Source organism: Chelonoidis abingdonii, chromosome 10 (assembly GCF_003597395.2).
Source record: "Chelonoidis abingdonii isolate Lonesome George chromosome 10, CheloAbing_2.0, whole genome shotgun sequence".
Lineage (NCBI taxonomy): Eukaryota > Metazoa > Chordata > Testudines > Testudinidae > Chelonoidis > Chelonoidis abingdonii.
In genome coordinates, this window is record NC_133778.1 from 46,773,832 (window position 1) to 46,787,427 (window position 13,596).

General features: G+C 41.6%; 1 protein-coding gene across 5 annotated transcripts in view; it reads right to left on the bottom strand.

Moving 5' to 3' along the window:
• The window catches only part of SLC4A10 (solute carrier family 4 member 10), a 334,643-nt gene that overhangs the window by 35,317 nt on the left and 285,730 nt on the right, over positions 1-13,596 (bottom strand). For all 5 annotated transcript variants that reach the window (XM_075070163.1, XM_032803549.2, XM_032803548.2 and 2 more), the window contains one exon: positions 11,501-11,746. In XM_075070163.1, coding sequence (XP_074926264.1) covers positions 11,501-11,746 — 246 coding nt within the window. The remainder of the gene's footprint in view (positions 1-11,500; positions 11,747-13,596) is intronic.

A 13,596-nucleotide genomic window follows, 5' to 3' on the forward strand; every position in this document is an offset into this window, starting at 1 on the left:
TAGTCAGCTTCCATGTAGCTACAGCAACCCATTTTGAGACCCTCCTGTGGTTGTTGTGACACTGGAGGATTGAGGCAAACTGATCACAGACTTTCAGGAATGTTTGCTTCTTCATGCAAAAATTCTGAGCCCAATGATCAATCTACGTCTGCTTTATAAAGTGATCCCACCAATCTATGCTTGTAACCCTACTCTAGAAGTGATTGTCTACAGAGGGGGAAGATGCAGCTAAGGCAACAGGCAGGAGCAGCATCAGCTGGATTGCAGCTGGCATGGCATTATCTGCCTCTGAGAGGTGCCTTCAGCAGATCAAAAACTGCCACCAAAATGTCCACCAGTGTCCCACAGATCATAGATCATCAGGGTCGGAAAGGACCTCAAGAGGTCATCTAGTCCAACTCCCTGCTCAAAAGCAGGACCAATCCCCAGACAGATTTTTGCCCCAGATCCCAAAATTGCCCCCTCAAGGATTGAACTTCCAACCCTGGGTTTAGCAGCCCAATGCTCAAACCAGTGAACTATCCTTCCCCAGATGCCTGAGTCCCAAAATAGATCTGACAGCAGGAGGTGGAGAAGTTCTTCCACTACACTGGGACCCACGCTGATGGTTCCAGCTGCTGGGAGTATTCAACACAAAATAGCTTGGTTGGATGTGCTGGTGAACTATATCCAGCTACTTCTAGTGGGACAGATCGACAAATTCCTGGACAATCCACTATGAATGAAGCATAAAGCAACTAGACTGGTGAGGGCACTAGGAGCCCTGGGATATGATGATATAAACCCATAGTAGCTGAAATTGTGATGGTTGTGAGGCCTGGGTTTCTAATGCAAAGTGGACACTCCTGGAGGCTTGGAGATATCAAGTTTCCAGGTGCAGATCCCACAGGCTTACTATGCTGTGTAGATATACCCTGAGAACCCAGAAATATCAACCAAAGTAGTAATTTGTGTCCCATATTTGAAGATAAGATAAGCAGCATTTTAAGATACTTAAGAATACTGGATCATTGTTTTTAAAGCAGCACTCCTTGCACCTAAGATGCTTATTTTGTTCTGCTCTTCAACTCCTGTTAGCATTTTAAACTCACACGATTGGGGGAGAAGTAGGACAAGGACTACATTTTTAACAAAGAAACCTATCCTGACATTCAGTGTCCTCATTTAAAACCTTGTTTTCCCATATACCAGTGCTCCAGATAGGAGTCACGAGAAGAAACATTTGATAGACGCGAAGAAAATAGGAGAAAGCAGCAGAAGGAGGAGTGGGGAGAAATGAGAAGGGATTGCCATGCCAACTTATAAACACCAAGGACAATACAAGTACAAAAAGGTCACAGGAATAAGAAACAGGCCAAAAAGTATGTGCATACCACATAAACAGATTATATGTTTATGTGACCTACAGAGTTGCCATTTTAAATTTCTTCAAGGCATTACTCCTGAAAAAATATTCATGCTGCAGCACAGCAGCATAATGAAGAACATTTTAAAGGTACAATTTACATTTATCCTTCGAGTGAACTGTTGTGACTATTAATATTTTTCATTATTTCTGAATCCCTGCTCTAAAGATGTTACAATCTAAGGCCCCAATCCTGCATCCACATATGTCCCCACTGAAGTCACTAGGGTGGCCGTGAGTGCATTGATCCTGCCGCATGTAGCTCATTTCAAGATCAGGACCAAAATCCAAATATGATGCAACAAGTGAGGTTAGTAAACAAAAAGCATGGGGAGAGAAACAGGACAAGAGGTACATTACTTAGACCATGTGGTTACTCAGTAAAAGATGGTTCAGTTCTTTGAGGCTGTTCTCTTTTGTTAAATTTTAATTCACTTCTTGAAAGTAAATTGGCAGAAGTGACATTTTAGGAATGATTTTAGAATGACTTACAATGTTGTTACATCCAAATACTTGTGTCTACTTGCTAGAAACCGATTGTCCTAATTACTCCTATTACTGACTTCTGCAGTTTATTACAGGAGAGGCTGGCAGTGACTCCTATATTTAAGTTGCCTAACACTTTCCGTTAAAGATTCTTGCAAAGTTTTTTTTGAGATTCTGCCAGATCTCCATTGTTTGCAGCAGAACTTTGATACTTGGAATCTGCTCTGGTTACAGAAATGCATTTTCTTACTCCCTTGAAATTCCATTCAGATTTGGCTGAGATAAAGTGTTAAAGTCATTTCCTTTCTCTCAGTTGTTTTCCTCAGAAAAATTTTGGCAGCTTGCCAAAAATCAGTGACCATTCTGAGGCCAAGTTCATGCCACCATCAAAGAAACAGAACAGAAACATACACACAGTATACTAGAAACACCTGGAAGGGCCCTGAAGCAGTTGTGAGAGGGAAGGAAGGAGAGAAAAAAACTGAGCCAGGCTCCCCCACCCCAAAACCAGAAGCTTCCAGACTCAGCACATGGACACAGTGTCCACCTTTCTCATAGACTCAGACTTTAAAGCCAGAAGGGACCATCATGATCATCTAGTCTGATCTCCTGCATGTTTCAAGCCACAGAACCTCACCCACTCACTCCTGAAATATACCCCTAACCTGTGGCTGAGTTACTGAAGTCCTCAAATCATGATTTAAAGGCTTCAGGTTACAGAGAATCCACAATTTACACTAGTTTAAACTTGCAAGTAACTGTTGTCCCATGCTGCAGAAGGCAGCAAAAAAATCCCTGGATCTCTGCCAATCTAACCGGGTGGAAATCTCCTTCCCAACCCCCAAAATGATGATCAGTTGGACCCTGAGCTTTTAGGCAAGACCCAACAGCCAGACACCTGGAAAAGAATTCTCTGTAGTAACTCAGAGCCCTCCCCATCTAGTGTCCCATCTCCAGCCACTGGAGATATTTGCTACTAGCAGTCACAGATCAGCTACATGCCATTGTAGGCAGTTTCAACATACCACCTCCTGCATAACTTATCAAACTCAGTCTTGAAGCCAGCTAGGTTTTTTTGCCCCGACTGCTCTCCTTAGAAGGCTGTTTCAGAACTTCTCCACCACCATAGGCAGGGAATGTTGGAAATTTAACAATAAAACCTGAGTTTTCCAGCTTAGCTTTGCAGATTCAGCTAGAGTCTTCACTGGAGCTGGAGGTGTAATTTCCATCTTGGGTAGACATACATGCACTAGCTATGATGGAGCTAGCACACTAAAAATAGCAGTGTAGCTGCAGCTGCACAGATGCCAGGATGGTTCAGCTGAGTATATATTTATGATTTCAGACAGGACTGTACTTGGGGAAGCTAGTCCATCCCACTGTCCATGCAGTCGAAGCTACACTGATTTTTTAGTGTATTAGCTCAATCAGAGCTAGCATGGGGATAGTTACCCAAGACGGAAATTACACTTCCAGCTCCAGAGTTGACATGCCCTTGATAAGCTTTGGATAAGCTTCCAAATAGAAATGAATCTCTCATCCTCTAATTACAGAAGAACAGCCAAGGCTTTGCTAACAATTAAAAACTTATTTCGAAAATCCTTCAAGAGGAAAAAGTAAATGGAATATAGAGCTAATTAAAGCAGCTAACAAAATTGGAGACAATAGTTAGTTTCTGTAACGGGGTCCGTATAGGACAGGCCCAGATCCTGGTATTGATTTTAACTAAGAATGGAGGAACACGGTCAGACGCTGGTGAAAAAGCTCCCTTTTCCTTCTAAAAGCTTTGGGGGGGGGGGTACTACAGGCAATTTATTCCCCATTTGACCACCAGAGCGAGTCCCTTAACAGACCTGATAAATGCCCGAGGTCCAGACATGGTGAAGTGGACAGATGCCGCAGAGAAAGCATTAATGGATCTACAGACAGCCCTCTGCAGTAACCCTGTGCATACAGAATTCATTTTACAGACAGATGCATCTGAAGTAGGATTGGGAGCTGCCCTGTCGCAGATAGTCAGAGACAAAGAACACTCAATCTTCTACCTTGACAGGGAAGGAGATTTTTTGTTTGTTTGTTTATTTGCTTAGCTGGAGAGCAAGGATATTTTTAGCTGGAAGGCTTCCCCAGGAAAAGGGAAATACGTAGTGCTGCATCTGACTCAAGAGACGCAAGTCTCAAAACACACCTCTCCTCAAATCCTGCAATGTTTGCATGGCCCATTTCCTCGTTTCTCTGCCAGAGTGAGTGACAAAGTGCAAAGAGACATTCCAGTCTACCTCCCATTTTCATTGACTCATTTATCAAAAAATTCCTTCTCAGCTAATATTTCTTTTACTTATAGTATACACTGCAGAGTCCAAATAAGTTGAATGTTTAAGAAAACCATTTAACCCACTTTGAAGTTATACAAGCATAAAAAGTTGTACATGCTACTTTGCTTAAAAAGTCAAGTGCATAAGAAAAGGTAAGTAAATTAATTACAAGTTTTCAAACCATATCTGCTATAGATGTATCAGTAAACCTCACCATGTGTCTTTGAGACGTTTGAAGAAATTTGGTTCAAACCTGACTGAAAATGACATACCTGACATGCAGAGCTGTCATTTTCAGGTGATTACAACTTTTTCCACTTGCAAACCAATGTTAAATGCAGAGAAACAAATTCCTCCCAGTGTTTGGTAAGGAAAGAGTAGTGCAGTTGGAGTTATGCAGAGTCAACAGTCAGAAGAAAGTGTTGTGTGTCACAGAGATGGGTAATTAAAATTACTGGGTCTTTGTACTCCCAACTAAAGGAATGGTATGTGTGATGAACTATGATCTTAAGTAGGGCTCCATGTTGTCACGGATTCTGTGACTTTCCGCGACCTCTGTGACTTCTGCAGCAGCCAGTGTGGCTGACCCCAGGGCCACCCAAGCAGCTGGCCCCAGGGACAGCCACACTGGCCACTGCTGGAGCAGCTCCACAGCCAGTCATTTGGGCAGCCCTGCAGCCAGCTGACTGGGGACCCCCCTGAGTAGCGGTCCTGGGGAAAGAGGAGTTGCCACAGCTTGGCAGCACCTGGCAGCAGTCCTGGGGGTGGCTGGAACAGCAGTGGGGGTGCTGCCAGAGGAGCCGCTGCTCAGTGGCCCCCAGCAGCTGGTGCTGCTGGCCCAGGGCTCCCCCAGAGCAGTGGGCCCCCTGGATGCCCCCAGAACAGCATCTCCCCCCTAGGGAACCCCCCAAGCAGCGGTTCCCACGGCACCCCCTAGAGCAGCATACCCCCCAGCTAAGATTTAGTCAGGGGTATTTATAGTGCAAGTCATGGACAGGTCACAGGCCATGAATTTTTGTTTATTGCCCATGACCTGTGACCGTGATCCTGGGTGATTGGCACCTGGGTCTGACAACCCAGGTTAGCCAAGCCTGGGTGAGAGCAACCAAAGTACAAAGCCCTACCAAAGTTACTGGGTCCTTATTGGTGCTGCAGTCACCCGGGTGTGTCACTAGGACTTCTGGGGGTACATCCCATGGTTCTTTGTGTAGCAGTAAACTAAGTCACTTTACAATTCTTTGTAAACTTGTCTGACCTTCTGGGCACACAGGGGGAATAGTGGTCAGGCATTGGAGAACTATCAGCATCAACCGATTTAGCTTGTGTCCCCACTACAAAGTGGGTGGATTACCAGCCTGAGTAAAACTAGCACTTGATACCCAGGTTGAAAGCATCACTAAATTTGGGTGAGAGGTTTTTGTATGTGGACAGGAGGGGAATTAAGGGCAACACTCGGCAAGATCCCAGGCTAACTGTGCAGTAAAGACATACCCTTATGAAGGGAAATCAAACAACTCCAACATACCCTCACCTAGAAGGGAGGAAGAGCTATTGGACCAGTGATTACAACTCATTGACACTAAATGGATCTGCCCCAAAATGAAGCAGCCATCAAGGGGCATTCTCCTAGACAGGTCCAGGTGTATGGTCCGGCTGACTGGGGAAAAAGTTCAGGTTTGGTCTACACTTCAAAGTTATACTGGCATAAGTATGTAGGACAGTAGATAACCTGGATTTTCCTAGTGCTCTGGTAAATAGTGTGCTTTAAAGCACGTCCTTGCCCCACTAGACCTGTGAGAATGTCAGTTTATGGAAGTGATTTGTGATTGAGAATAAGTGAACTGTGTATGATCAGCGGAATGAAACTGCATCAGAAGTCAGAAGAAGGATTTAGCTACAGGTAGTGGATCAGGTAGTAGTAGGAACATCCAATGAAGACTTGAGACAGAAAAGTAATGAATGTAGCTGTTTTAGAGAACAATACATGAGGGATTAGGAAAACAAAGTCATAGCTGATGAAGTAGTAACAGTGTTATAGACAGAAAAAGAAGAGTGAAATTATTTGTTCAAAGGTATAATCCTTGGCACAGCAAGCGCACTCCTCGATGTCAGCATGTCCTGAAGCAGTGGCAGTATGATGCAAATTGTCGATATGGATATTGACATCCCCAGTAACAGTAAGGCTAAAGGAAAAAGGACAGATGTAGATCCAAGTCCTGAAAATAGAATTGTTCAACCTAAGTAAACTATAAACTTCCAACTATGTCAGGCTGGAGGGTAGGAGGTCGGGGAAAGATCTGTTTTCAAGAGAAGATCTGAGGATCTGAAGGGCAGAGAATTTGAATAAGATTTGGAGAGTACAGCAGTTAAACTGTGAAGTGTCACTGAGAGCTCTCCCATTGCCTGGTAGAGAGGAGTATTCAGTGGTCCTACTAATATGGCATCTGCACTGAGTCAGCCAATGGGTTTGACATTAATGGGGCTAGCTGGCATAAATAATCCTAGGGCATGCATACAGGTGGAAGACATGATTATAAATACCAGTTAGGCCTACACAAAGTGAGACACAACATAAAAATGCAAATAAATGTACTTTTTCATAACTGAAAGAAATTTGTGATTAACCAAGAAAAGAAGCCCAGAAAGATGAAAATGAGAAAAAAGAAGTATTGGACATATGACATTAGACCTAGATCGTTATGTAATGTCAGTACAGTATCACTTGAAAGAATGAAGTGATGTTCAGATATTTGGAAAACATCTGAAAGGCACAAGCCTTTTGGGGAGTTGTGTTTAGAAATTCTGACACTGTTTGGCTAATGTTATAGGACAGGAAGTCCCAAAGCTAGAGTTTGAGGGGATGATGACAATTTAGTTGGCACTCTTCTTCCTGCTATCAGTGCCCTGCAAGTTCTATATGTAAAGCAGCAAAAAAAAGCATATAGATATTCATCAAGGGTGCATAGTTAATAAACAGTTCCCCCTCACAAATACATCGGGTGTTCTAAGGACTGTATGTAATTATAATTTAACAATTTTTATTTTAAAATATCACCAAAATATCACCAACTGAGTTATGTTGATGTTGTCCCTTAAAATATGGAGATATCTACTACTGCAGCTCTACTGTACATAGGAAGGCTGTTAATTGTATTTCCACAATAACTTGAATAATAGTGTGTGATTAAGGTAAACCCATGAAATATTTTTAATGTCTGCTTGCTGTCTGGAGCCTTCATGTAATATTTCAACTTTTCATGAACAGAAATATTATGAGAACACCAAAGCTCTTTTCCTTTTGACCTCCGAAATGGCCAGAAATATTGAGCCTTTTAACCCCGCTGGCCCCCCCACACTTATACTCAAAAAACACAAATTATGCTCTATACAGATCCTTAAGGTGAAAGCCTGACCCCATTGAAGTCAGTGTCAAAACTCCTATGGACTTCAGTGGGGCCCGAATTTCATCCCTGGTGCATATACATAGTCTGAATGTGAATCTGGAGAAAAGCCAATAAACACGTCTATTCTTTAGGTTAAAGTACCACAGAGGAAGAGTACTTGCACAATATGATGAGAGGGTATATACACATATCAAACCATAACTTATTAGTAAGGCTACAGGTTGGTCACAGAGATCACGGATTCTGTGATTTTACATGAGGTCTGCAACTTCAGCCCTGGGTAGTGGGGCTCCAGCTGTCAGCCCCAGGTGGTGGGGGTCACACTTCAGTTCTGGGCCACACGGCTGTGTGTATGTGTATGTGTGCTCAGCTCCAGACTATCTATATTTTCAGAGAAAATAACATATAACAATGTGTTCCAATGCTTCTTGGTCTTGTTTTTTTTTCCAGCTCAAAATGCAAATGCCAGGTTTGACTGAGTCACTGTTATTCTGTCTTGGAACAGAAGGTGGTGGCCTCGCCCTAGTGTTGCTGTTTCTCTCCCTATGCAGAAAGTTCATCTGAGTTCAACAAAATCATTAAAAAAAAAAAACATACTTCTGGAGAGGCTCTCCTGCCTGAGAATGCTTTTTGATATGTTTCACTTGCTTAGAAGACTGGCCATCATCAGCCCCAGGGTGTGACTAGATTCTGTCCTTTTTCATTAGACTATTTTTGTTCTCATATAACATAAATGAATCCATAAGCTCTTATTTCTTAGTAACTGTCCTTGCTAGCTTACCTCACTCCTTTACTCTCTGAATCTCTTCGTCCACATGCACTTTTCAGAACACAACAATAAAGTAAAGATTCTTCAGCTGAGAGAGCCACTTCAAAAAACTCATTATTAAACATCACAAGGAAGAATCAGTAACCAAGACCTGATATTGAGAGGTTCTGAACACCTGCACTTTCATTGATTTCACTTCTCAGGATCAGACCATTAGTGCCGTAGTCCAGAGATCATATTCTGCCCTCCCTTAAACGGGAACTATACCCCCATAAGGAAAGGCAAAATTAGATATGTAAAAATGACAACAGAGAAATACAATATAAAAGTGTTATTTTAAAATTTATTTTAATAAACTATAAAGTGCTCGCAAAGAAAATTATAGAGCACTAATACTACACTACTGTAATGAACCATTCAGTAAAAATCTGAAAAGTAAAGCTGTGCAAAACCAGGGCATAGTGCTTTTATCTCAAAGCACTTTGTATAATTACACATAGGAATCATTTCACTCACTACTGAAATGCAACTGCTTTTGCTCTGGAATGCATCAGCACAATAGTTCAGGACTGAGATGTGAAGAAGATGACTGTGTCCATTTAAAATGACAAGGAGAATGTAGGATGTAGGGCAGGGAGACCTGTCTGTGTTAGGTGCAGAATTGTACTACATTCATGTTAAAACTAATATTTTGCAGTTCTATAGCACTTCACATCCAAATATCTCAAATTACTTTACCAAAATAGTAATTAAATTTATTAACACTAATTAAGTCTCACAATATCTGTTTTACAGCTTTTATAGGTAGATAAAATGAGACATATAAGTGGTGAAATGATTTGCTTAAGGAAACAAAAGTCTGTGACAGAACTAGGAATAGAATCCAGAAGCCCTGGCTCCCATTTCTTTACTTTAACCACACTGCACTAGACAACTCCAATCCTTCCAATCCAAACTGTTATTAAGTCCATGAGAAGGTACCTGGAGCTACTCTGGCAAGAAACTTAAATATAGTTAAAATGAAAACAAACTTCACTGAATGAGAGTCAAGGGGATCACTGGGGAACAACTTCTGTTAGTGAAAAAGACAAGCAATAAAAGTTGGTCCAGTACAATACATTACTTCACCCACTTTGTCTCTCTAGTATCCTGGGACCAACATGGCTACAACATTGCAAACAGCTTCACTGAATGTAATTTCCCAGAAAAAATCACACAGCTTAAATTGCAATAACATTTTATTTGAAATACTTTTATAAACTAAATGATGTCCTATAAAATATTGCACTTCATATCTGAAATAACTAATAACAGTTTTGTTATTAATGCTAGAGCTGGTAGGAAATTTTCTGATGAAACATTTTTCCACTGGAAAACATTGATTTGCCAAAATCAAATCATTCTGCTGAACTGTGTCAATTTCAGTGAAATTCTGACAGAAACCATGCAGGTTTCTGATGGAACCTTGACTGATAGTTTAGGATTTCGCCTATTCCCACTCCCTCCCATCATTAGTCTGGGAGTTTTCCTCTCCTGTTACAACTGGGCCTACAAATGTGCTCTAATTGTGAGCTCAGCTATGAGAAGTGAGTGAAAGTTCACGGAATATTGCAATAGCTTAGAACAAATGTTGGAAAAAAAGGTGCAAAAGTGAGACAAAGACTGAACTGGTCCAAAAAAGGGTGTATGTGGGAGGGCAGCTCTACTGATATAACTCAAGGACTGTGAAAAGGTCATGCTTGGTAAGCAAGAAAAGTGTGGAACCAGAAATCAGTGAACCAAAACTGATGTTTCATAAATTAGGCTCATTTGGTGGACAAAATAACGAGGGAGTGGGCTATTTTGCCCATCACTCCTTTTTGGGGTTCTTGAAAAAGAGACTTTGGGGGAAAAACACAGGTGAACAGATGGTTACCAGTGACACTGGCTGGCTAAAAGATGGGGAGGGAGTAAGCTTCACTATCATGGCTGCCACACCCACCATTTCCTGGGCCCCTAGACCTTCTTCATCTTAATCCTGAGAGATGTGCTGACCAGACTGGGCCAGAGAGAAGGACCAAGAGAACTTTGCCACCTCCAATTCTATCATCTCTATCTGAATCCGAAATACCACCTGGGACGTGAGGCTTTGTCACTCACCCCCAGTGTGTCCTTTTCCTTCCACCTTACTTCTTCTCTCTCCTATCCCTCTCCTTTCTCCTTCTGTCTAATAAGAGTCTGTCTTAGCCAGCCAAGACGCTATATTTTGTAACACTGCTGTAAGCCTGTGACCATAAAGGCAGCTAAATGCAATGACCTAAACAGCTCAACATTGGTACAAGTTTGCCAGGTCTTGGGGTGGCTGATAAGAACACATGCTGTGCCTGTGTTTCTCCAGCAGCAAGGTTGAGAATGAGCGTCAACACCAGAGACAGAAGCTACATTTTCTCTTTGCTGTTCTCTCTCTCTCAATCTGTGTATGTTTGTCTTGTTTTGCCTTCCCAGGAAATGGGACCAGTATACCTCAGTGTACCAATGGCAGAATCCTACCCCAGGTAAATCAATATCCCCCTTTTAAAAAATATCCTTACAATGATGAGAGGAGGAACAAAACAGAATTCAAGAAAACAATCATTATAAGCCAAAATGTATAATAAAAGAAGGGTCCCACCCCATCCAGTTCTGATGAAGGCAAAAAATCTCACTGAAATCAACTGTAGTTCTGCCTGTATCATAGTAGTAGTGCAGTCAAGGGTGAACTGAGTTTACCAACTTCTCATTTAGGGAATGAGAGTTTAGTTTAGGTAAGTTTATCCACTTTTTTTTTTAAACCACTACACCACTGCAGCCTCTGCACAGCAGAATCCGGCACTAACAGGTGTTATTTCCCATCCAGTACATGCACTTAGCTCCCATTATGATCATATGGACCAAAAGGAGGAATGACCCCTACAGGACATATAGCAATTATAATTTTGAAAAACACTGGATTGATTCTATCACATCTATAGGTTGCTGTATGTCAAGCAATATGTCTCAAGCATGAAAGTGCTTTTCCTTCTGTGCACCATTCGTATTCTTCACATGGAATATATAACTTATGAAAAAAGACACCATGGTTAACAAATGAAATCTTACTTACGAGTATTGAGTCAGCAGTTCCAAATCATTATGCATGTTGATTGGATACGTCTCACCGAGATGAAATAGCTTCTCTAAGGCCTCATAAATGAAAATGATGCAGATAAGAGAAGCAAATGCTTCTTCAGTAAACCGGGTAATGTAACAGACTAGGGAGCTTGCATCAGTTGCCACAAGGATGATGCATAGAGTTGCAGTCCATAGTCCAATGCTAGCTCTCAAAGAAAGGTACGATAACCCATATTCTCTAATAAAAAAATTAAAAATTACAGAGTCAAAACATTAATTTGCAGGCACAGAAGAGGAAATACTACAAAAATCCACTCTGTGTAGGTATGTGCATTTTTTCTATCCTCTCTTGACCTGCCAAATGCAAAAATCATCTCTAGAAAGACTGAATCCAAGGAGGCTGTCCATCTGCAAAAAGTAAAGAATATAGCCAGCTCTAATGCCCAATACAACACTAAAGTACACTGTAGAACTCTATTTGGCAACAGAGATGTGAGCAGAACTTGCTACTTTGTGAATGCTATCGTGTATTAATGTCCATCCTGAAGCCACCATTGGCGCTGGACATAATACTGTCCTGACAGTCAAGTCCTATGTTGGTTAGCTCACCAAGGAGAGAATCTGCATAGTAGCTCATGTAATGCAGTTTTCACCTTTATAAATAAAGAACTAGAGATATTCCACGTAGATATAGTCATATTATTCATTTACCCCCTTTTTAATAGTATTGAACACCACAAGTTATAAAATGGGCCATGGATTTCAATTATATTTTGCAGTGGCCGGATCCATTTTTACTGAAAAACTCAATCAAAATGTAATTAATGCTCCCAGTTAATTCAAGAATTCTTTTTTCCTGTCTCACTGTTTAATTAAAAAACAAACTAGGTGCATTGAAGATTTTCCAATTACATTTTTTTTAATAAAAAAGAGAAAGTTGTGAAGAAATGTGAAGGCTCTTTTAATTCAGAATTTCTTTCCTTTCATGAAATGAAGTCAGATGTCTTCAAGCTAGATTCTCATCTGGTCTGAGTGTGCTACCAAAGGGGACAATGAAAGGCAGTTGTGTATGAGAATACACCCTCAAATACACTTTGGATGCACTCTAATCCTGAGTGGGCAGCAGAAGTGGTAGATCCCTACATCTGCCTGTTTTCTTCAACTTCAAAAGTGCAAGACAATAAGTTGTTGTGATCAGCAAGACAGTGGTTACAATAGTCTCAAAGTCTCGCCTCATTCACATAGACCCTCACCGTCCATCCACAAACTAGAGCAAAACCCTCTGTGCTGGCTGTACATCATCATACATGGGGCAAGCTATATCTTGGTCCCAGCTAATCTGCACGAAGAGCTGGGAGGTCTTTTCCCATCATGGAGGTGAGAGGGAATGACCTTCGGGAATGGACAGAGCCTCCCACTCTGCCCTGCTCATCAGGAGGATCAGGAGGTTTTGCTCTGCCATTAAGTCTTCCTGCCTCAGAAGTCCCAATTGTAAAAATGAGGCAGATTGAGTAGACGGGACTCATGGCAAGAAGTGTGTAGGACAAGTAGCTATCTGCCCACATTAGGCCCTGGATCTCAGGAACCCACCACGACTGGCTGACAACGTAGGCACAATTTTCACTCACTTTGTGGCAGAGCGATCTTACTTACAGTGTCGAATCCTGTGGCACCTTACAGACTAACGGACGTTTTGGAGCATGATTCATCTGACGAAGTGGGCATTCACCCACGAAAGCTCATGCTCCAAAACGTCCGTTAGTCTATAAGGTGCCACAGGATTCTCTGCTGCTTTTACAGATTCAGACTAACACGGCTACCCCTCTGATACTTTACTTACAATGTATTAGCATATAAGTGCAGGTTTGGGTTACATTTTATTTAGTTCTTTTTCAAGAGACTGGGCAGGGGAAAAGGTTATATCACATTTATTCCATGGATTAGGAGATGCTGCTCAACTCCAGTACCTGTCAGCTTTACACTGCTGACTATGTGATTATGAATGATAAAATGCCAAAAAACCATGAAGTGTGTCTTATTGTATAGGGTAGTTTCCATTCATGAGATTTAAATTTAATCATTTTGATC